A 25,419-nucleotide genomic window follows, 5' to 3' on the forward strand; every position below is an offset into this window, starting at 1 on the left:
TCTTGCATATTGACCTAAGTTATAGTTTTGTTACATGCCATTGCTCTTCCGTCCTCTCTCGTTACCTTTCTAAAGTACCAAAATTATTCTTCTTACTTTAGTATAGAGAGTATTTCAGTCTCGATTAGCACATTACGTTGCTTCATCTACCTGTTTTGTGCATATAATAACTGCATTAGTCATCCTTGGGATTGAAAAATACATTGGGTGGTATTTGTAAATAGAAGCTGGCAACTGTTCAGGCTAAAGTTTCTAACGTTTGACATTGAAGGGTCTAGAATTTGGAGAACATAAAAGAGGTCCAAATGCGTAAGGGCGTAAATGTATTCGTTTAATAATTTTTGTTTTTAGTCCTTGCAGGATTCTTTTGTACTCATTACATATGTATAACAATCACCAGGGAGCTTATCAAAACCCATAATGTTTCCAACATATCCGTGGGAATCACGTAAACTTAAGTTGTACATTGCTGATATAAAATCATTATTGATAATTTTGGATCCGCTCTGATCTGATGGGAACGATGAAGTCGACAAACGTATATTAGAAATATCTTTCCAGGCGGTAATCCTAGTGACAATGAAATATGACTTTATCATTTTAATTTCAACTTGTTTATTTCTCATTTTCCGGTTTGAAAATGTGTCTTATTCCGTTATAAGGCTAAATTATAATGCTCTAAGTATCGAAGTAACAAAACGTCTTAGTGGACATATTTAATACACGGCTGTACAGAAACGTCATCAGTGTATGCGTCATCACAGGCAGTGATATATAGGATGTAGAGGAGATATATAGGGTATAGAGGGGAAGACAGAGAAGAGAGTAGTGATTACTGTCACTGATGTATTAATATTTTCCTACATTCCAAGCAGTTGTAAAACTGTCGCAATGGTGTGAAATATACGGGGGAATATTCTTGAACGTTTGAAAAAATGGAAACAGATGCAAAACTTTCAATATTTTATTAAATAAAACAAAGTTAAATTAATTAACTACATTACAAATATATCGACAGTAAATGGGTCGAAGCACAGTCGAATAAATTATATTAACAGGGAATACAAGTTTTCTCGGTTTCTTAATGACACTTATGAACTCGCATTCTCTTGAACATAAACGTTGATTGTTGAATCTATTATTATTTATTTCTTTTATACCACGTTAAGTATAAGATTAGAATGTGTTATGTGAACTTTTGACCTGTCTTCACTATCATGTGTGATCCCTCCCCACGTTTTGCAATTACACGACGCAACTGCATGGACGTTGTCAAGTTTTGAAAATGTCGAGATCTACCTTTTTAGTTTATCGGCGTCACATACCTTTTCAGTGTTGGATCAGTAAAAGAAGATCGACTTGACCCTACATATAAGAGACATACTTGGACATGCAGGCAAAACGAGGTATAGTTTAATAAGAATGCATTGCTTATACAGACAGACATACAGTCAGATATATGCATTTTGACAGATACACACGTAGTTTCTATGGCAGACATTGGATTCTGCAAAGGATTATCGTAATCAATCTTTAAAAATTATTATTGTAATAAATCCTTAAAACATACTTTTTTGAAGCAGGAAATAAATGTTCGGTTATTAATTTCTCCTTTGTGTTCGGAATGGAACAGGTATCAAATGTATTTTAACATGTCACGCATGCGCTGGAAGCAGACTACCAACGGGGCGGGAGGGGTTGTATGGATGGAGGATCGTTGCATTGAATAATCTGAGTAATTTTGTGGATATATATTGAAAGAAAAAGGCACTTACTTCAACAACAAGTAAGCATATACAATTTGCATTTTTTGTTAAATCTGTGGAAAAGAATTTTACTGTTTTCAAGAAACACTGCATCTTGTACGCATGTCAATAATCCAATACCTTCTGTTAAGCAGAACGAACCATTTCTTACGCCTTATATCCTGATATAATATCACATCATTCCCTTGGCACTGAAATATATGTCATTCTCTCTTAGACATATATCATTCCGTTCAATGACATTGTCATTATTGACCATAAATCTATGAAGAGGGTTATATGTGGTTTTCACTATCTGTACCAAAATCATCGTTGGCAAGGGACCCACAAAACTGTCCATCTTTAACGACCATGCTTATAAAGACCCTATTAAAAAGAAATCAAGAAGTTTTGCATGTTGCTGTGCGATATTTCTGAAACAGCAGACGACAATGGAATCCGTTTTCATCCAAAATTGTATGCTAATTTCACTGCATCGCAATTTCCTTTAGCTTAAGTTTCGTCTGTTATGCTAGTGAATCTGTTAGTCCGTAGACTATAATACATTTGCACCCTGCGTTTGGTTCCTTTGTTTGTGGTTATATTTTAACATCAGCGTTATATTTCTCTATTTTTTCTGCCATCATTCTTTCTATCCTGTGCTATGTATTATACTTTTTGCTGTTCGTGCTTTGTGCGCACATTTGTTAATACGCTACTAGAAATATGATTTCTATTATTGTACTCCAATAACAATTAAATGCATAGTCATCAAATTCGTTATCGAGCAAAAATAACCTTTCCAGCTTCCACAGTGAGGAGGTGTTCATAGTGATTTACCTACACAACAATGGTATCTGGTATTTATTTGTCTCATATTGTCTGTTGCGTTTTGAGTGCCACATTTAGTAGCCTTTGATCGTGTCCATTTGATTATAGTAGTAAGACCGGGGCTACCTAAGAGATGGTAAATGTATACCGAAGTGATGTGATATCGTGGCTTTTAAAGTTTTCGATCGGCAAATACGTACATGAAAAATCTGACCTTCATGATATTAATTATGTATGTTTATTCTTATTTGCTCCATACTAAAATACATTTAATTTCCATTTTAAATCAGAAGACTGGGATAAGATCGATAAACTGACGCCATGTAAATCCAGGTTATGGAAGGTGAGTTACTCTGGTATCGTGGTCATAGTCTTGGGAACTTGATGCTGCACGAAGTGTAAGTCAGCTTGAAACATGGATGCTACTTCCATGGCAATCAGTTTGCCACCTGTGCCGTCCAACAGAAACGTATCAGAGAGAGTTAAACCAGTGCATCTGTAAAGACCTAAGTCGGGGAGAGTAGCGCATGGATTGTTTCCAAGAATGGACAACCAACATGAGCATGAAAGTACGTGATTCCATCAATGGAAAGAACATTTAAGCATATTTTGAGCAATGTTGATATTGCCACGACAATTCTCAGATTGGCAAGATACAGTGACGATTATGCAAGATCATCCGTCCTGTCCATAGTGTTTTACGATGCATATTCTTAACCCGTATAGCCTTCATCAACTTGCACAGGTGGCGTTTTGGACCCACGACTGTCTTGTTCTATTTTTCAAATTTCCTGCGAAATTACGGCCTTGGATTCGCACAGAATCGAGGACAACATAAAGGAGACCCATTTTCATTTTTGTGCGCGACTCAGCTCAGTTATATACTTGGGCTTTGCAGAGATTTTAGCAAGGATATTTTCGGAGCAAAGCACACACATTGTACCAAAAACCTAACGATAATTATGCAATTTGGTGTCATGTAGGTATAGCTTGCCACATTGTGCTATTGAAGTCGGCGTTGTGGATGCCTTAAGTAGCTGAGGAAACACATTTGATGTCGTTTATGAGTTCTTGAGGAATATGAGATCTGTCATTTCAAAAGCATATTAAAGACATCTATGAAATGTCAGCAGTTATCAATGGAAAGAACTTCCAAACAAGGTATTAGCGCAGCAAGAAATGTATTCATAGCGTTTTAAAGCGTAATTCGGGCGCACGGTGGACAAACCGTCAGTCAAATAATAGTACACTATTCAGGGGTGTCTGCAGTTTGTTTGCGCTTAAAAGGTTATCACAAACCCTCGGAATATTTTTTACTGGTTTAATTGTATTTGTTTATATCTATCATCAATTTTAAAGTGACGAGATGAAAGATTTATCAAGTGCACTTATATCCCACGCTTCCTCTATCTATTGACCAAATCATCACTGATTTTTGTATCGTATCTTTCATACCGAATTCCTATTACACAGCAAACCGATCCCAACAATATTAACTGCATATACACTCTGAGAGAGAGAGAGAATCAGTTTATGCATATTGTGAAATGAGTGTCTTTATTGTAACTTTCTATTGCATGCTGTACTCGCATATCGTATGGTATTTTTAACACAAAAATGAAAACAAATACCTGAGAAATGAGAAATAAACGTTAATTATATGTGAGAAAGAATATCATAGATATTTTCATTTTTGAAGAAAATACTTCATTGAAACTTAAATCCTCCGAATAATTACAAGATATATCACTAGTTCACACACAAAGCACACAAAAAAGAAAATGTTATTGAATCAAGAAAATACATTGCTTTATATATTTAAGCTTGACATATTAGCGCTCATAATTATAATCAAAGAAAAATGCTGAAAGCGTCTTAAAAATCTTAATGTTGTTAATTCATTTACCTGAAAATCAAATACCTTTTCAACTCTCCGGTAAGCCATAATCCACTGACCCCATATTTTTGAAGCCCCTTGCGAAGGAATGTCAGCCTCAGGTTAAACACCTAAAAATCACACATGTGATTTGGAATATATCGATGAAATTTGTGCGTGCTTCTATGTGAAGCACAGTCATGAATAACCTGAATTACTAACACTAAATATCATTACAAAATGACGATTCCCGGACTTTTATTGTTATTAGTGTTCCCTATCCCGTCATAATTATCATTACAAAAAGGCTGTCCCAGGACTTGTGTTGTTATGAATATTCGCCACCCCATACGGTATGTCAGTGTTAAGATGTCGTTTGAACACACAAGTATTCACAAACTGCCATACAATCAGGTCATTCTTTTCTTTATCTGACATTATAAATCAATGATGGACTGCAGAGCAATATCACAAAACATGCTTTAACTACTTAACATGTACTTTTACTTGTTTTCAGTGGTATAGAATAAAGGAAAATGACAGGAGATAAAATGCATAAAGTGTCATAAATTTAATATAGTTCATCACATATTCTAAAATTGATGTTATATCTTCTGCCTTTCCTGCGTGATATTGATCGTGTCGCAAATTAAATACTGATCATCGATCATCTCAAGATCTATTTTATGCACAAGGATACAAAGTATTAGTCGTGGTATGTTACGACTGACATACTGATAATCACAAGATCTACTTTATGAACAAGGATTCAAGGTCGTGGTATGAGTCTCCTGATATGGCGATAATCCGAATATCTACTTTATGCACAAGAATACAAATATTAGTCCTGGTAATTCTCTGCAGACGTAGTGATCATCTGAAGGTCTACTTCTTGCACAAGGATACAAAGTATTGGTTACTAATCCGTTAATATGCCTTCGATACAAAGGAAATGACGAGTTTTACTGAAGTTCTTACTTATTCAATGGTGGACGAAAACACACTAACGTGTATAATTTTAAATATTTCAACAATGGCAAAGTAAAGTAACATTTTGTCAAAAAGGCGATTCTAAATTAGATACCAGATTTCAAATCCTAATTGATGAGTTCAATGAAAATTTCCAACTGACTATTCCAATTTATGAAAAGTTTCATATTAACGTCTGAAAACAAGTGACATTTAAACTTTAAATGATGCATCAGATAATGGACACTGAGATAAATACATAGGACTATACCAAGGCATACATAATTACATTTGTTAACATAAGCAGAACGTGTATATGTCACAATATAAATGAAGAAGGAGAAAGTAGAAGTTATCAGCTGTAATTGATAATATACAGGTCATTTCGGGAGTGTCCTTATAACACTAGTTTCTTACATTGCAGGTTTCCAACTTTAAATGTGCTGTTAAGCAGACGCACATTTGTAACTTTCACTATTGTATAACCTTAATTGATTCACACACGTACAAAATTTATTACCAAATGATTACTTTTCTGAAGTAAATAAGATGTTATGTTTTGAAGATTTTATTGATGACAACTCAGTGATCTTAGATTATGTTAGCACATTATTACTTGTTTCAATTTTATATTTATTTTTAGACAGGACAAATAATGTTATGATAATACCATACCATCATTATATATGTAACAAGTGGAATATCACCTCAGAACCAATTACGTTATAACGTAACGTAAACCAAAGGTGTAATGACCGAGACATCGTAATGTTTTCCAAAGTCATTTCACTAAACTGTTCTGCTCTTTTCTAAAATAAGATCAGCATTGTACGTCATGTAATAAATACATATCTTAAATATGTGCCCATTTTCAATGAACTGTATGGACACTCGTCTAATTATTTCATTTATTTGCTTGGTAAAGTTTAAAAGATCACAATTATTAGAATCATTTCCTAACTTTCATTTGAAATGACCACTAGTGTAAGAGAACCACTATCAATCTGTATTTAAAATTGAATAGGTTCCGGGTTTTTTTCAACTTATGGTTGAGACCAAACTTCGAATTTTGATGTTTGTTGATGTTTGTTGATTTCCAAAATTTAATTCTACTGGTGCTTGTCCAAAAAGAGCAGAAAGGAGACGAAAATAATTTATAGAAAAAAAACAAAATAGGTGACATGCAATAGATTTGTCTGTTTAAAAGTAGAGACCAGCTTATGGATTTCGGTACAAATTCATCTTATCCATCAGGAGGTTTTAATGGGAAAATAAACAGGAACATATTTCACAAAATCGCCAAATAACTGCTCCTATTTTAGCCAGGGCTTCATCTGCACACCTAATTTTGCAAAGGTTTTATGGGGATATCTGACAAATGAAGCCTTCTGCGACACTACACTGAAAGTCATTCATAAGGTAGTTGGTGAAGTAACTCCTCATCTCCAGACAACTCTCTCCTCCTACACCGTCCGGTTGGCCAACTGACCAGAAGGAGAAACGTGTGGAAATAGGATCACCCTTTACCGTTACGTAATTTTTCCCAGGTGTGTTGGTATTGCCACCTATCCAAAAATGACTGCACGTTCCTGGAAGGACAAATCTGTATTAATGAAATATGCAATAGTATTTAAACCAACAAGCTTCGCAAAGCACGCTTCGATTCATCGTTAGGTTAAGTGTCGTTAGTTTTGTCAGTAATCGCTGCCTTCCAATGTGATACAATGTAGTAGTAGTAGTAGTGTGGTGTGGTGACAGTCATGATAAAGACAGTGGTGGTGCTGATGGTGTTGGTAATTGCGATGTAGTACCGAAAGCCGCAGAAGAAGCAGTACCAGCTGTATACTGTACATAATTTCAGAGTTTTGTTATTGGTGGTTCAGTTATGGCTTGCGATGGAATGTACAACTATTGGCTCATAACTCGTGTACCTGTGCGACATATTTTAAACGCTGCTCTTTGCATGAAGGATATTCGGGCCAATCTTGCATTTCAAGTTGAAGAAGCCAGAAATATAATGGCGAGACAAATAATTATCGCTAATAACTTTGACTTAACATCCTGGTCAGCAGGAACAGAAACATGAATCTGGTTCTGGCTAACATTTACATCTTCACTGTGGCTTGATTGCGGAATATTAGAATCAGGAATTTTATTCTAGTATTTATTGGTAATATGAATTTTCCTCTGCAATAAATTTTACTTCCTCTAATTTGCTAATCTAGAAGATCTTGTTTTTGTTAATATTATCCCGTAATATCTTTTCGATTACATTATATTTATGGCTAACAGTAAAAGTAATTAGTATACTGCCGTTTCATTAATAACGTTTCATTAATAACATTTGAGTACAGTTTCTTTCTGACACTGCTTAGCACAGAAGTTCTGTAAGTCTAAAACTGTTTTTTTTTGTTGAAGTTGCTATGTCTGTTAAAGTCTAGTTTTCAGCATATGAATTGTGTACACTAAACACAGAACAACACATTAAACTCACTTTTACGCTACTATGTCACACTAGCATCGTGCGCTCTCTCTCTCTCTCTCTCTCTCTCTCTCTCTCTCTCTATATATATATATATATATATATATATAGAGAGAGAGAGAGAGAGAGAGAGAGAGAGAGAGAGAGAGAAAGAGAGAGAGAGAGCATTTCGGACATTAGTTTATAGTGAACGATTTGCATTTCATATTATTTCATTCATACATGCAGTTTCTTTATGCGCGTGGTTCTAATCCTTGACCATATATAGTCGTACCATTATGGATATTTATTGTTCATAGCTTTGTGTAAACGCCTATACAGTTCCTTTCATTTACACCTTATTGTTTACGTTCCTGTCGTGGAAATTATTCCATGTAGTACTTGCAATATGACGTCTTGTTTGAACGTACAACGTCAGCATTGCTTTGTAGACGACATGTACACTCGTTAGGTTACTATTCATAGAGTTAGACTGTTAGAAGATAAGACTGTAATAAGGTATATTTCGATATGATACATCATTTTTTTACTGGTATCTCATTCTATAGAAGGCTGCATCTTCCTGATGGAAAATTAATTGTTGTAGACGAGCTCTGACAATGAAAAACACATCAGAATTTAGGATTCTTTCGCACAGTCCTTTGGGTGTTTTGCATTGTCAAGTTGACTGTATATATTTGTTGAAAATAATACTTTGAGATGTGTTAACAATTACCACTATAAAATCAGATCTACGCAATGACTGTTTAAACTATAGTGTAAGAGTGTAAATGTGGTAAGTGCTTTTAGAATCAAAGAGATAAAATTGATTTTGCAAGAATTGTCAGAATCGGACAGGAACGGTTAAATAATAGCCACAAAGGCTAAATATTGATGTATTGTTTATATTTTTAAAACTCATTGATTGTTTAGTTCAAAATGCTAAACAACATATAGCCCAGTTTGTAGCACTTGCCAATAATGACACATTTTTTTTATACAATAAATAAATATGTTTTGTAAATTACTATATTAAGATTTATCTGGTGAACAATTAGCTACAACACCGACACACACAAATTGTTATAATCAGCGTTAAACTATGTAGTAATGTTATGCTCACGGCAAGATGGGGTACGTAGTACAAAAACTGTTACGATTGTTGTAAAGCAGTACTGTATGAAAACGTAGTGAATAAGGAATGTACAAAGATGTCAAGTTTAATTAAATCCGTACTGTAAATAGAGGTAGATATTAACGAGTTATATTTACCCTCATTTTGTTTTGCTTGTTCCCTAAAGAATTGGTAGTTGCATTCGGTTGGGATCATGAGGTCACCCCCTTCATTTCGACAAGTTTGTCTGGCATCATTCCAGGATTTGCATTTGGATGATTCATATCTGTAGCACGAGTTCCCACATGTATCGTTTACATATTTTTTATACCCTGCTGGACATGTCATTGGTGGAGTAGCTAAATAAATAAATAAAACAATAAATAAACAAATACAGCGCATTTAGTGCCACAGGTTCGAGTTAATCCTGTAGACATTATTAGACATTCTACATTTACCTCCCGTATTTGCAGCCCTAATGAAGTTCTTCCGTGATCAAACCTGTGTAGAAACAATTCTACCTGTTGAATAAATGATGTTATTTTGTTTTAGGCAGTGAAGATTATGATGACGATTGCTTTCGTTTTCACATCAACTTAAATTCCGTTAATTAGATAATAACTACACTTTATTACATATTTCAAAATTGATAGAAAAATGATATCGCTACAGTGGCGATATCACGTTTATCGCCTCGATGGCAATATCATTTTTGAAAATATTTTTTTTTGCCGTTTAGAAAATACCTCTGCCCTTATGTACTTAACAGGTATCTTCACCTTTCGTCCTCCTATCTCTCTCTCTCTCTTTCTCAGGATGAACACATCTTAAAATGTACATGTACACCCTCTAATATTCATTTATTTCATCATTAAGAAGGCGCCATAAAACAATATGCCCAAAACAAACGCCAAACAACAAAAAGCTTAGCACGACAACTTTTTCTTAAATTAGTTTTCAGCATCAATCCTGCAAATTAATAGTGACTGAATTTGCATGAACTATTGCTATTAGATGTAGTAACCCAAACGATGTGCCCTTTACATTCGACGTTATATCTTCCATCACCCATACGGCGTGCACATTACTTTCCATTCCAGAAGCAGGCACATTTTAAGTGAAAACGCTTGGTTGAATATAGTAAGAAATTTGTTTAAGTCACGATTCTAACTAAGAGCACAATAAAATTTATGTTTGAGCACGATGGATAAATCTGGCATTGATGAGCGTTGTTTGTAAACCAAACTTAAGTGACAATCAAAATTTCGGTCCTGCGGTTTTTTCCAAATCAGATTGCAAGAATGCACAGGCCAAAAATTCACATTTGATAGCAGAAATCAACACAACAAATTAAAAGCCAAAATCCATACAGGTAAACTGACAATCATTAACGTCTTTTGTTGAATGATCTGAAGGATGTTACGTGCTGTGATATTTCTACAGTACCCCTACCCCAACCATTGTCACTGCATTAATCCGCGCAAGAACGTGTTAACCAAAATAAAAGTAATTGATTTTTTTAAAAATACCCAATTAGAAGAATTTTTTCGTTTAAGGTCGCTATACTAAAATTTTGTAAATCTCCGAAGTTCTTTCTATGGAACCGCTCCGGTGACCTAGTGGTTAGAGCGTCCGCCTTGGATGCGGGAGGTCGTGGGTTCGATCCCCGGCCGAGTCATACCAGAGACTTAAAAAACGGTACTAACAGCTGCCTCGTTTGGCGTTCAGCATTAAGAGGTTAGTGTTAGGACTGGTCGGCCTGGTGTCAGGATAATGTGACTGGGTGGGACATCATGCTACATGTCTCCGGGATGATGCCCCAGTGCTAGACATCACTATAAACTGCCACATTGCAGACATCGTAGCGATATGACTGAAAAATTGTTAAAGCTACGTTACAAATAAAAATCACATCACATCACATCTTTCTATGGATGTAGTAATTAATCCGTTTTTCGCATTAACACAGAACGGATAAAAATAAAACATGTAAATCAATGGTTATTGCAATATAATATATAATAAAAGCAAATCTACCATTTTTGAATAGATATAAGGTAATAATTCATTCTTGAAGTGGAAAACATTTTGTCTTGTCACTGGCGATTTCGCCATTTGTGATACTACAATGTTTCGCATTTCACTAGTGAAATATATCATTGCATCTACTAAAACAAGTAGATATCCTCTAAGTATCTCGTCAGTGAAGCTGTTTGAATCACGAATATATTGTTTCATAGGCCTTTGTTCATAGCAAACTTTTACTTACGTTTCCCACATGTCATGCATTTTTTTATTTCGTCCAAGGTTGCGCTGAGGTTGTTTAAAGTGTTAATGATGTTGTTTAAGTATCTTCCCCGTATGGATATCAGGTCTTCTTCATGGAACCAAGTGCGAAGTCTCTTTTCTACGTCCTTCAACGTAGCAGCCTGTCTGCTTTCACTGCCGTCCGGTTGGACATTATTTTCTTCAATTTGACTTCGCACTTCATCAATTAGGCCAGCTGTATTTGAAAGATTATTCCTCTATATAACGTTTTTCATGAGAGCAATAAATGAAACCACTTTTTTCTAGCAAGACGTGATATTATAATACTGAATAAACACTAAATTACATATTTAATGATGTGAAACCACCTTATACGAACTGTGTTCTAACATGACCGTGCGATGATAATACTATAAGGATATAGATTGCGTGCTTATCAATGTGAAACGATATCAAAGTATAACACATTAAGTCGCAGCAGTAGAACTCATTTAAATCAAATTTATGGGAACAATGACCAGTCACGCATTATAAGAAAGACAACCTTATAGTACTGAGTCTAGCAAGGGACATGCGTAATCATATAAACAATCGTCCATACATATGTTTGCCTCGCTTTGGATAACTTATTTCAGAGCTTGTATGGCATGATTCACATATAGATTTATTTACATTTTTAAGGCAAAACCTTGATTCTTTATACTGATCCAAATTCAATATGTTTGATGATCTAAACGTTATTTGGATATCTTGAAACAAATAGTTCACTGACAGGGGTTACGAATCATTTCCCTCGCAGGGTTACCAAAACTTGAATAAAAAACAAACTCTTTGACTCGTTTTATGAAGTTCATTTGAAATCAGAATTTCTGTCAGATACTCTTATTTTCCATGTATGATCATTCTAGCGGTCATCTGATTTAGAAAAATTAAAGTCTTATCTTGTAATTGCTGCAAAGCCCTGAGAGAGTTTCTAGCGATGTATTTTTTGCTTTCTTTTTAGACAGGATGATGCAGTTTCCTTGTTTTTTTAAAGTGCTTAGGCAGTGTGTTTGAGTTCAAAAGTAGGACAATACCAATTAATCAGGTACCCCTTGTAAAACACCTCTACCTTAATCCTAAAAAAAGTTTGAGATGTGTTGAAGAAGAGGCAGAGGCGATGTGCTGTCTTGTGAGAACGTACCTTTGCACAAGGAAATTTCTTTGGAAGAGGCTTTGTGCAGTTTTCAGATGTTTGGGTTTATTGCAAAATAAGAAACCTGAAAGATATGAAGCTATTTCTAACTGATACTTTTTTAGATATCAAAACTCAGCTATTGTATACCTGAAAACTTGTGTCCGTTTGTTGACTCAGTTTGATTTTCCACGCACAGATTGATTAGTGCTATGCAACACAATACTAATATGCCTGGTTATATTCATGCCACGGGTAACCTATGCTAATACATCGGTCGATTGCCTTTGAAGTTAATTAACACTAGTTTCTCACATGCGAGATACTTATCTGTGACTTGTAGGAAAGTGGCGATCTGGTCGCAACAGGATCGTTTTCGCCTGAATCCAGCTTCCTGAAGCTGTAAATGCTTGTCAACCGCTTCAATCATCGTGCTAAGCCGACCAGTGGCCAGAACGTTTCCAGGGATAGATAGCCAAACTATTCCTCTCCAGTTGGTGCAGTGCGAGATCTAGTTGCTTTGGTAGTACAAATTTATTTCCACTTTCCAATTTTGAACGTCCCCTGATTTCCATACCTTCTTACATAGTCTGGTAAGTACTTCTTAGCTCCGCCCTTCAGATATTCTGCTAGGATATTGTCAATTCCTACTTATTTGTTGTTTTTTAGTTACGTGGTAGCCGCTTAAGTGTCACAGTTGTGGGAAAATATTGGCTCAGGAAAGTTTTGGTCAGCATGGAAGTATTGTTCCATTGTTCCAGTTTTTCTTCATTCATTGACAATGTTTTTCCACTGGTATATTGATTGGCATCCCTGTTTTCTATTGCTGCTAAACAGATTTTTCACTGTGTGGTATAATGTTTGATAATCCGCACGATTTAGGCAAAGCTAGCATCATTTTATGGTTCGTCTTTATACATGTGCCTGTCTCTTCCGCTCCTCATTTTGACTTCTGTATCGTGTCCTTTATCCTTCTACGCTTCGTTGTTTCCCATCTCTAGGATGTTCTTTCTCTATTTAGACCTTCAGATACTTACTTTCCTCTATCAACCTTCATTCCAAGTGTTATCTCTGTCTTGACGAAAGGCAAAAACAGGTACATTGCCCAGCTTGTCGGCGAACTTTTGTCAGCCCTACCTGTTACCAACAACATCTGAAGACGCAAGGTTCACAGCTCAAAAGTGCTTGTCCTGACATTGCGCCCTACTTGTGGATAAGGCATATGTATGTTCAGGAAAGAACAATGTCACATTTGTCACCAAATAGGATGAGGAAAAAGATGACTAGAAGAAAAGGAATTTCATCTTTTTAGATTTCGAATGCATGCGGAGACCAGAAGCCCCATTCCAAATTTATGCGTGGCTCATCGAGATTTTGTCATTGCCCTCACTGTCGCAAGATTCCTGGAAGACGCAAAAAAAATCTTTCGAGGGCCGAACACACTGGCCGATTTCGCCCGATGGATCTTAGACCCCATTGACGTAGGAGTCAAGAGGACATCGAACGTTACGAAGATTGCATCGCTATGCCACGGTGATGGCTCACAATTTCTCGGGATACGATGGACAGTTTCTTCTGAAATACTATATGGAACAAAGCACCTAACGTCTAAAAGTCATTGTGAATGGAGCCTAACTCATTTCCATGCAAGTGTAATAAGTGCAGTTTAAAGATTCGATAAATTACTTGACCATGCCATTAAGTCGAATGACATAAATTGCCAAAGGCTATTTCCACACTTGTTCAATACCGACAGTAATCAACATTACGTTCTTCCACATATGCCTGATGCTCACTACTACGACACCTACAATATGTGCACCGAACAACGTGAAGGTTTCTACGCTTGGTACCATACTCACACCTCGGAACCCTTCGACTTTCGAACAAATGGTAAAATGTTGTCGATCCGACATGGACATTTTACGGCAATGCTGTGCAAAATTTCGAGAATTGTTCATGGAGCTCGCAGGGATCGGTCCTTTACAAAACGCCTGCACCATAGCCAAAGCGTGTTCCTTAGTGTACCGCAAATCATTCGTGCCGAGAAAAAAAAACCTATCTGTCATACGTCCTCAAATAACCCATTTTGTCAAGCATCACTACTCGGTCAAAGCTCTGCGCTGGTTGCATAACTTTTTGCGACAAGAAAGACAAATGGATCCAACATGCCCGAAACGAAGGACACGAAAAGACCATCGGAATGTATTCATTGGATGGCTGGCACTTAGAAAACCCTAAGAACGAGTACGAGTTTAACGGCTGCTTATTTCACGGATGTCCGATCTGCTACCCTCAACGGGACACCAAAGATAAGTTTTGACAACGCACCATGGAAGACTTCTAAGAGGCCACTTGTCAGCGGTACTTAAAGTTAGACCAGCAAGGATGCCAAGGCGTGGAAATGTGGGAACAAGAATACAATCACCGTTTGAAAACCGATCCCGACTTTAAACAAATCGTGGAAATGTACAAACTGGTAGACTCTCTGAATCCGAGGGATAGTTTTATGGGGAACGGACGAATGCCACCTGTTTGCTGTACCACGCCGACGAGGATAAAGGAAAGGAAATCAAATATTTGGACGTGTGTTCGCTGTATCCTTATGTGTGAAAATATCGTCACTTTCCATCAGGTCACCCGAAATTGCTGACAGAACACATCGACCAGGAAAACATTCCACAATACGAAGGATTAATCAAGTGCAAAGTTTTGCCTCCCACGGACTTGTATCATTCCGTCTTACCTCACTAATGTCAAGGAAAACTGATATTCCCCTTGTGTTGCACCTGTGCCGAAATTTGTAACCAAGACCAAGCTCACATTGAGGAAAAAGGAGCATTGACGGGAGCGTGTGTCAACGTGAAATTGTTTCAAGCTCTGGACCTGGGATACCAATTGTTAGAAGTGTACGAAATTTACCTCTTTCCCAAGACAGAACAGTAGCACAAGGGTGACGAGACTCAGAAAGGCATTTGCTCGGACTACGGATGACTTTTTGAATCTGAAACAATAAGGCAGCGGATATCCTTCCTGGTGTCAAACTCCTGAAGACCAAAAGAAATTCAAATAGAAATACTTTGAGCAGGAAAGCGTCACTTTAGATCATATCGAGAAAAACGAAGGAAGGCGATCGTCTGCCAAAATGATGTTGAATTGTTTGTGGAGAAAAATGGCACAACGTCCGGTTTTACCCAAGACGGAGTATTTGACAGAACCTTCCCGCTATTTCCAAATGATTCATGACAAAACCAAATACATGAAACACGTGGACATCGTTCGTGAAGTCTTTATCTTAGTCACTTACGAAGAAGAATTTGAGTTTGTACAGGCCGACGAATTTGAAAATGTTATCATTGCGGCCTACGTGACAGCCCATGCTCGTTTAAAATTGTATGAAGTCTTACACTAGTTAGAAGATTATGTGATGTATTTTGATACGGACAGTTGCATCTATATTGATCGCCTTGGTCACTATCATCCTGACATCGAAGACCTTTTAGGAGCTTTGACGGACGAGCACCCCGACGACAACATTCTAATTTTTATTAGTGGCTGTAATAAAAAATAACGTTATGAATAGCGGAATCATCAAGGAGAAGTGCACACCGAGTTTAAAGTGAATGGTGAACGCAGCCTTACAAGCTGTAGAGGATCAATACTTTAGAATGCCTACCTACGAACCACACAAGATTGTACGTTTATCTACACATCAAACCGTCAGTCGACCCTTGGAAAAACTGTATCAATACGTGTACAAGAACCGAGTGCGACTTCCGAATCACTTCATTTTGCCGTACGGACACGTTGTTATTGGTCAGCATATAAAAAGGGAAAACGTCCAAGACCGATGGTTCATTGTAACTACAAACGCCAAGCTAGAAAGATGAATCCTTTGAGACAGACGCAATTCAGTTTGAGTCATTCGCAAGTTGAGTGCGATGCTGTGCCTTGCGATTGCAGGGATGCCGTACGCTGCTACCAAAGATATGTCTATTGGAGGACTCACGGTACTAATTCCACTCCAATGGTAAACATATGGAAACACTGTCATATTCAAAATTCAATAACTTAAAATTTATGGGTGCTGATAATGACACCTATAATTTTTCGTGCACATCTAACCTTGGTGCAAGCTTATGTGTGGAGAACACCATATGACCCGCGGCAATTTGTTTACATACATGTGCATGAAACACGTGTTATTGATTCTGTACCAAATGAATCAGGTGCTACTTTCAGTATTGAGTACTCCTGAGTCAAGCCTGTAAAAATGCTAAAATTGTATCAGTAGAAATTTGTCAATATTTTTTTTACATTGCATATAGGACAAGCTCTCAAAAAGATATTTTTCCTAAAATTTTAATTTTCATTATTAACCAATTATGGACCACCAAACCTGTAAATGCTCTATCATTTCTTCACCCATTTCTAGACTGGTTCACAGTTCTTCCGTATAATTAGTACCGTGTGTCCTGGATTGAACATGACCATTCAGAAATTTAAAGTTACTGAATTTTTTAATATCATGATCTTTTCATAGGTTTACTATGTGAACTTATCTTGTTCGATAATCCTACAGAGGAGAACAACCCTGCGGTGATTTCACATATGCATGTACAAATAGGTTTACAATAAATGCAAACTTACGGTTATTTTTTGTTGATTACATGTAAATGAATGCCTTTGTAAACCTCAGTGACTGTCAGTAGGATGTTAAACACTTTTTAGATATGACAACGGTTGCCATGAAAATGGATAAGGGGACCGTGTGCAAAGTGTGTAGATTTGACTATGCTAGGTGGAGTATTTTGAACATTGCTTAATATCTATGCAATCAGAGAGGTAACGTTGATATAATTTAACATTTAAAGAGTACTTATAATAATAATAATAATAATAATAATAATAATAAAATAATAATGAGGACTTTGTATAGCGCCTAATCTTTAGAAGCTCTAAGCGCTTTACAACATTAGACAACACCTATAAGATAAAAAACATTAATGATATGATTACAAAAACAAACACCATGAAATTAGAAAACATAAAAAACATGCTGAGAATATTTAAGGTAGGAAACATTATTAGGTCTTTAAGTTTGTTCCTGCAGTCTAAATAAGTGAGTTTTGAGAGCACTCTTGAATGGGAACATTTATGGTCAGCAATACAATATTTCCTAGCTGTGTTGTGAACCATTATGCTTCAGATATGATCACTTAGGTCTCTGGCAACATGCTTAATGGTGATGAAGTTTCATGACTTTGTCTCACACCAGTTTGATTCAGTGAACGTTTTGGAACTTCATAGTATTTATTGACTTATGCATGCGTTACTTTAGTTTTAAGTTATATGTGCTGTGGGGGATATTTTAGGTAATTTCTGTCACTGAAATCTTGTTTCCTTTGATGACATATGCATATATGTATGGTCACCTTGTTCTTTTACTCATTTATTGAAAACTATGACTATTATATTTCAATCATACATTGAAAGGAGTTAAAAGGTGATAGTAAAACAGACAATTCTTTATCAGAGAAGATTTACTTTAACATTCTTTTCTGAGGTTTCTCACACGATGCTCGAATACTTAAATGCCTGCAGTTCGTCATTGTTATATTTGATCTACATTAATTTGCAATATAATTTAATATTCGTTAACGTAATCTTTGACAAGCAGAGCTATGCAAATAGTTGACAAGCAGAACTATATACACTGTTTTACTTATGTATTATACTACTATTAATAGGTTTCTCAAGTAAATAAAGGGTAGATATCGGACTCACAGTGCTAATGACATGGACGAATGACAGCCAGACTAGCAATGGGTGAACAAAAAATAGAGCATAAAGCTGTCTGGCTGGCCAGATTGGTTGATAATGAAAATAATATTTTAGTGGAAAGAATATATTGAGCGCTTAGCCTAGTTGTATCTAAAAAATACAGGGACATTATTTTTTATACAACCTCAGTTCTTTTACAGATTTGAGTTTAGAAAACTCATTACTGAAATTAGCACATGACTCTTTTGCACAGAAATGAAAGCACGTGATTCAAACACATGCCGATCCAGACAATGATTCATATGCTGTTGATATACCGAAGCTGTCATCAAGGATGTGTTTATACTGAGAGAAAAAAATATGGGTGTTATCTTGCGCATTTAGAAATTTAAAGTTAGTGTATTTTTAATATCATGGTGTTTGCAATGGTTTCCTAATGCAGCTAAATTAGTACCATGAGTTCTAAGATACCACCCTGGTCGACCTAAACAACTGGGTAGATGGTAACGATGGATTCCCTCTCTGAATGGTCAGATGACATGTTTGTCTACGTTTCTTGGCTAACAGTAATACAAATCGGCTTATTTGTATTAGAATTCGTGCGTGCTTATTCCAGTATGGTCTTGAAGACCTTCTATAATACTAATAGGCCACCTATTTCCACCCGCCTTCTATCTCAACCGGTTTCGCTTCATCATGCAATATCTATCTATCTATCTACCTACCTACCTATCTATCTATCTATCAATCTATCTATATATCTATCTATCTATCTATCTATCTGTCTATCTATCATTAATGAGATTGTATTTCACATTTAAACTTTACATACCTAGTTTGCCCTGCCTCAGTGCTTTTGCTGACGGTACCAACAATATGAAGAAGACCGCAAAACTGGGTCCATAAGCAAGGATCATTGTGATGCTCTGTTTGCTCCAACTTCTCTTTTATAACAGCGTTCCAAGCAAGCTACTGAAATATTACTGATGACGAGATATTTATAAATAGATGTTTAAACTAATCGAATTAATGGGAAATGCAGTTTAAGAAAGGTCAGTAAAAGTTCGTCTTTCATTCATCCTGTTTATCGAACCTAGTGTTTGTCAAAGAACATTTAAAAACATGAAGTCTGGAACAAATCTTCTACTTTCCCGCAAAATAGGTCACGCTCCGGTGAATGTTTAAGGCTCCAGTGTTGATTCCTGCAAGTATTCTCTGATTCACTACAAATACCTGCTTCCGATATTTATGAGAACATCATATCGAGCCAGTGGATACTATTGGGCGTGAATCCTTTCAAAATGAGGGAGAAAGATACTGTGGGCTTTGTTTGTCTTTCCTGTAAGCAGTTTGTTAGTTTGGTGCTTCTGTTGTACTATGAGTAGAGGGCTCGGGTTTCAGTAGAATTTAGAGGCGATTAATGTGTTAGTACACTGTAAGAATGCGATCAAGTCAAGCAGTTGTAGTAGATATAAAGGAACTATGGCCATGTCTCTTAGTATGTATGTATGTATGTATGTATGTATGTATGTATGTGTATGTATGTATGCACTTCAGTCCGTTAAATGCAAGTTTAAAATGTTTATTTTGATAATGAAATTGTAAACTTCAATACGCCAGTCCACATGGATAATGAAGTATTTACGTAAAACTACAAACCTCGTTATATACAATTAGATACAAAATTAAAAATATTTACAACGAAAACTGCACATTAAATTAAATATTTTATGGCTTAAACTAATTATCAGAACGGATGATTAAACATATTATCTTTTTTCGTACATGCAGAGAGATTTACAAACTAATACAATATGTCTTCAGATACATTAATCCATCCATCCACCCATACATTCGTCTCTATCCACCCATCCATCTATCCGTCCATCCAACGTCCCATCCACCCACCCATCCATTCAAATCCATGCCTCCATCAATCATATATACATAAACACATTCATAAGTATTATCTGATTTTCGTATAAGCAGTGCCAGTTTCCATCACGGTGTAGACACATTCTAAATATTTAGTTCATTCGTTTGGAGATAAAGTATCTCTCAAGATATTCGTGCTTTAAATAGTTATGATTGTTAGAATTTTTTAACGGCAATTCTGACTTCTTTCGTAAACCTTAGATATATGAAATATGAGATTGCATTTTGAAGAATTTCTGATTTTGCATTAGGAAATAACTTTTTCTTCTATTGATTTTGTACCATTTTAACCAAAATAATAAATCAACTAGACTCCTTTCTAGTAATTGGAAGTTTGTGTTTTGAGACAATGTTATATTTATTTAGTTTATTTTGTGTGCTTGACATTTGTCCATGATTGAACATAATTTTTTTGTACGTATCTACTTTGTGTCTGGTTTGTAAGTTATAAATAGATGGGTTTGATTTCATGACGTAGCATTGACTCTGACGCTAGATGGTTTAACAATGGATTTGCTTACAGTTTTGGAGTAATGTTCCATTATGATGATTGAGTTTTGTTTTCTTCAGAAAATGATGGTGCAACATAGGTCCAGTGATGATGTATATAACGTTCAGAGCAACAAGATTATTCATTCCAATTTTAATATCAGTCTGGAATCACTTTTAGTTTAATGCAGTTATAAATAAATTTGAGAGGAATTATGTATTCAGAGTATTCATTGGAATTACAAATTTCCATTCCTGGTTTCGAAATCATATGACTTCTGAGGATGCATTTAAACTTGTGATTTTGTACCAAACAATCACAAAGTGTTTTACTGTCGTTACGTTAAAATTCATAAGCTGAAAAGTAAACCTTAATCTTAAACGTATGCTCCGAGTTTAATGATCTCCCTTCTGGATGCTGCTATTTGTATAAAAAAAGATGTAATTTATGACTCATTGCAAAGTTCAATACAATGAGAAATAGTCTCTCACCGAAAAGCAAAGACAACATCAACAACAAAAAAACGCAAAAGGTTTACCTTAATTACCTTTAAATACGAAATTCAGTTGTTTTTGTATAACAATAGTACCAAATGAGAGTAAATCTTGCTGAAATAAATTTAAAGGGAATCCTTTATAAAACTCGGCTTTAGCGGAAGAGTTGTGATAGTTATTTTTTATTGTATACTTTAGTAGGTATCCTTTTCACCCAGTGAGGTAGAATGGGCATACAAGCATAATGTGGAAGGTAGGTGTAGTGGGTGTTCTGGGTATCCATTTAAAAAAAAATATACTTTGTCTATCCTTATATGTACGTATGTGAGTTTGTGTTTATGGCTGTATGATAGGATGAATAAATGGGTGGATGAACGGACGCACGGTTGGGTGGATGGCATTTCATCGTACAATTTATGATGACATTAATACTTCCATGTTCTGTATCCTGAAATGCTATAATTTGTTAGATACTTACTCTCCTGAGTGAAAGGGTCAAGTGATATGAGTACAGACTCGACTGCTGCGCACGCGCCGATTAAAGTCAACAACAATTTCCACATGCTTTCGGAAGTGGATCCCACGTGGTTCTTCTACGTTTTAGCAATCTTATATGAAAAGACCGAGCGGAGAGTTCACCTCAGCTAAAGCAGGTATCCAATATTTCGTCTTATGGGATAAATATAGAGAACCGTTTGTAGCAGCATCAAGTGGAGGATAAAATTAAATAAGGAAGTATCACGTTCGATGACTAGATAAGAATGTGGATATATCTGGATTGTGCACGCTTTGCTTGGTTCAATTTTTACCGGAAGAGATTAGATCCCTTTGGTTTCTCTTTTCCTATCTTAAAGCAGGTACGTGCTAAGGGAATGACGCCTTGTGCTTAAGGCAGTTAGAAGATTCAAATTTGTCAGGCAGAAGATTAAAGCAAGTGAAATGATGGAAAGTTATACTTTGATTGCTTACTTAAGAGCGAAATAAAGAATATTATTTTCGAATATTTGCTCATGTATACATTATTGGACATTATAAAAGGTAAAGATTCCACATCATGACATGGAAAGCTTGAATACACTTTTCTACAGGAGTTAGGCATATGTGAAAGCCATTAATCGTGTGGCCTACAGGAATTATGCATATATGAAACTCATTAATTGAGTGACCCAGAACATATAAACTATGTACACTGCGTCATCTTAAGGAACTTAAACTCTGTTTTTGCTGAAGACATTTGACTCACCACCGTTCGATTATTTACAACATTGTTTCCATTGTCAACAATGTGGGTTAAAATTTAGATGTGGTGTGTTATTAGGATTGTTTCGACTTGTTGCCATGGTCAAATACGGTGAAGTGTGTCCGAAATATAATTGTAACAAATTACGTCATTGCAAACCCATAGGTCTCTGAATCATACGCACATAAATTAAATCCTGGTATATAGCATTATGCAGAATTTTTTTTTATGCGTTTTACTCATTTTCAATAGATGACGAAATTATAAAATAAGGAAGTATCACGTTTGATATCTGGGTTAAATTTTTATCGGATGAGATTATATCCCTTTAGTTTCTCTTTTCCTCTTTTAATGTTTTTCTGGCAATGGGAAAAGAATTAAGTAACAACTCAACAGTAGACCATCCGTGCGGTCAATTTGTGTGTTCTGGCATTGGCTTTGGTAACCAAAGTCATATGGAGATTAGTGTACATTGCTACCGGACTTGGTTTAGGCCTTGAATAAGATAAAATCTCGAAACAAGTTTAGTGTAGATATGCATACAGGTCTGTTCAGTAAATATAAAAGATTAATTTTACGGGATTTCCACCAGCATGAAGTCATTCAAAGTACAGAACACGACCACATTGTCCGCTTTAAAACTTAAAACTGCCCAAAATTAAATAGATTTATTACAAGATGTATCTCAAAATGTTATCGCAGAAATATATTTTCAAAGAAAACTCCACTATTCTGGAAAATATATTTATGTATGCTTTACTGAGTGGTTTTCATCATATTAATTTTAAGTGTTTGTTTACTTAATACAATCTGGTTCGTTAGTTACCATAGACGGGGCTATTTTATGTGATGAATTATCATGGATAATATTCATGGCTGTTGCCTCAGAATACAACTCAGGCATCTGGTCATTTAAATACTCGATAACTAATAATATTAATTAGCTTAAAATATCAAGGGACCATGAACTGTTCTTCAACAAAATTCTATACTTGCAGTTTGAAGGCGGTTAGTAGGGTCATATCTACTTCGCGCTCTTTGCTCTGACATAGGTCAGACCATGTTCTTGGTCTTGCCATCTAAGTAAATAACTAATATTGCCTTTATGGAAAGTTCAGATTTCAGCGGAAAACATATTCTTAGATGCAGGCAGTGATATAATGAGATGATACTGCTTATGTCACATGACTGCCATTTCCGTTAAACCTATGTAACTAAATTGCATCAAAGAGTCACTTTTGATCACGTTTTAACATTTTACGTTGAGAGGTTGCTTTTTTGCTTTAGCAACAGAGTTTTTCATTAGGACACTAAAATAGCAACAAGAATAACACTAGTACAAGTTATAACGCCATATACGGAGTTATATCTTTAATATCGAAAATTGTGTACTCTTCCCGTGACGGTGCTTTCCCCCAGTCGGTATATGTATTGTTAACTTCGCTACAGAGTCGTATGTAAAATACTGTGAAGATACATACTGGGTAAGAAACAGCTTAACTAGAATTTATTAATTGGTTTATACATTGTTAATTAATCTCTGTTTTAAATAGACTAGAATCTGGCTTATGCTTATTTCTGATGATCATATATTTTTAAAGAATCTGACACCATATCTGCTCTGCATGACAATGATATATTCTCTGTGTTATTTCTTGTCTTCATGTACTAAAGAAATAGGACCTTGATATATAAGGAAACTAATACAGTATACTGCATGGACGATAAGAGCAACTAAGTGAAGGTAGTGGCATTTGCTGGGAATAAGAATCCAATGTAAAATATGCAGGAAGTCTGATTACTTATAATATTGTCTGAAAACTGCATAATTAAAATAGAACTTAAATTTTAAATTTACGATTCAGTTAGCAAAAAATAATCTAGAACCCTTTCAACGTGAAAATATCATTTATAATACTTTATATGCATTTTCGCTCCTATTTTATACTTTGCATTTATATGTATGTTAACATTTAAAACCTGACAAGAACAATAAAATGAATAGATTCGTCGATTTATTTGATTCTCATCTTGTCCCCCAAACTTGCATAAAAAGCAATTATTTGACTCATTGTTACGAGTTAGTTTAAAATCAGCATTTATGTCAGATACTTTAAGTTTGAATTTATGTTTATTCTAGTGCTCACATCATAAATACTCTGCATTATGGTTATCCCTTTGCATGCCTCATACAAGCATTATGCATTTATGTTCATTCTATATGCTATCTCAACAACAAAAATTTAAAACGTCTTACCTTGTGATTGCTGCAATGGTAATGCAGTCCGACACGGGATGATACTATGTTCATGCATTTATATAGTACGTGCCTAGCGTTTCTGGGTTCTAAAGTAGGACAATATCAACCAATCAGTTACTCCTTACAAAACACCTCTACCTTAAACATTAAATGACTAACGGTACTAATGAGCTGGAAATATACAAACTAGTCTAACATAGGTGTACATAAAATAGAGTGTGATTGTGTTTGAGAAAGCATGATTGGTTGATAATGTAAAGTAACAATTTTATACTAACCTTTAGAGAGCTTTCCCTATTTGTAACTGAAAACAATAAAGACAATGTATCATGGTGCAGTCCTTTTACAGACGTGACCTTGGAATACACAGTACTGGAATTAACACCTGATTCTTTCCGTACCGAATCTGAAATACACGTTTCAAACAAACGTACCCCAAGAAAATGTTACAACTCGTGTATTTTTCTCCGCATAGAAGCTTCCATCAAGTACGGGTCTTTATCGAGAGACTTAAAAATGATTACGAACACTTAAAAATGTGAAGTTATTCAAATTTTAATATAATGGTAGCTTCCATGGTATGCTAGGGGAGTTGTAATAGAACTGTTAAGACCACAAGGCGTTTCCAATGTGTTGATAAAAGGGCGGAGTCAAGCTGCTTATCTGTTCTAACAATCATTTGTAGAAAACAGTTATATCGAACAAACTGTACCAAACTGTCAAGTATTTTATATCATTTGTAAAGTAAGATAGCTTAACAACATAACGCTAATTTTAA

At 35.6% G+C, this 25,419-nt stretch overlaps 1 protein-coding gene across 3 annotated transcripts; it reads right to left on the reverse strand.

The window, feature by feature from the left end:
* Positions 1-948: 948 nt before the first annotated feature.
* LOC149791515 (perlucin-like protein) lies at positions 949-25,073 on the reverse strand. Of its 3 annotated transcripts, XM_089970040.1 has the most exons (5): positions 24,639-25,073; positions 19,055-19,205; positions 11,266-11,499; positions 9,155-9,355; positions 949-7,010 (listed from the first exon to the last, which is right to left on the reverse strand). In XM_089970040.1, the coding sequence occupies exons 2-5, from the start codon at positions 19,137-19,139 to the stop codon at positions 6,781-6,783; spliced, it is 750 nt and encodes a 249-aa protein (XP_089826166.1). In that variant the 5' UTR covers positions 19,140-19,205; positions 24,639-25,073; the 3' UTR covers positions 949-6,780. The 3 variants fall into 3 exon arrangements, with proteins under 3 accessions (XP_089826166.1, XP_089826165.1, XP_089826167.1); XM_089970039.1 differs by lacking the exon at positions 24,639-25,073 and having other exon boundaries at positions 19,055-19,461; XM_089970041.1 differs by lacking the exon at positions 24,639-25,073 and having other exon boundaries at positions 6,848-7,024; positions 19,055-19,471.
* Between the last annotated feature and the right edge of the window lie 346 nt (positions 25,074-25,419).

The sequence above is a fragment of the Sinohyriopsis cumingii genome, chromosome 9 (genome assembly GCF_028554795.1).
Source record: "Sinohyriopsis cumingii isolate HCF-2022 chromosome 9, ASM2855479v2, whole genome shotgun sequence".
In the NCBI taxonomy this organism is placed as follows: Eukaryota; Metazoa; Mollusca; class Bivalvia; order Unionida; family Unionidae; genus Sinohyriopsis; species Sinohyriopsis cumingii.

Bases quoted from the DNA above. Each gene is read 5' to 3' on its own strand.
- LOC149791515 (XM_089970040.1), bottom strand. From the start codon at position 19,139: ATGATCCTTGCTTATGGACCCAGTTTTGCGGTCTTCTTCATATTGTTG. The intron at 9,356-11,265 runs GTAAGTAAAAGT...TTATTTATTTAG, and splicing joins ATGCATGACATGTGGGAAAC to CTACTCCACCAATGACATGT. The intron at 7,011-9,154 runs GTAAATATAACT...TTGTCCTTCCAG, and splicing joins ACAAGCAAAACAAAATGAGG to GAACGTGCAGTCATTTTTGG.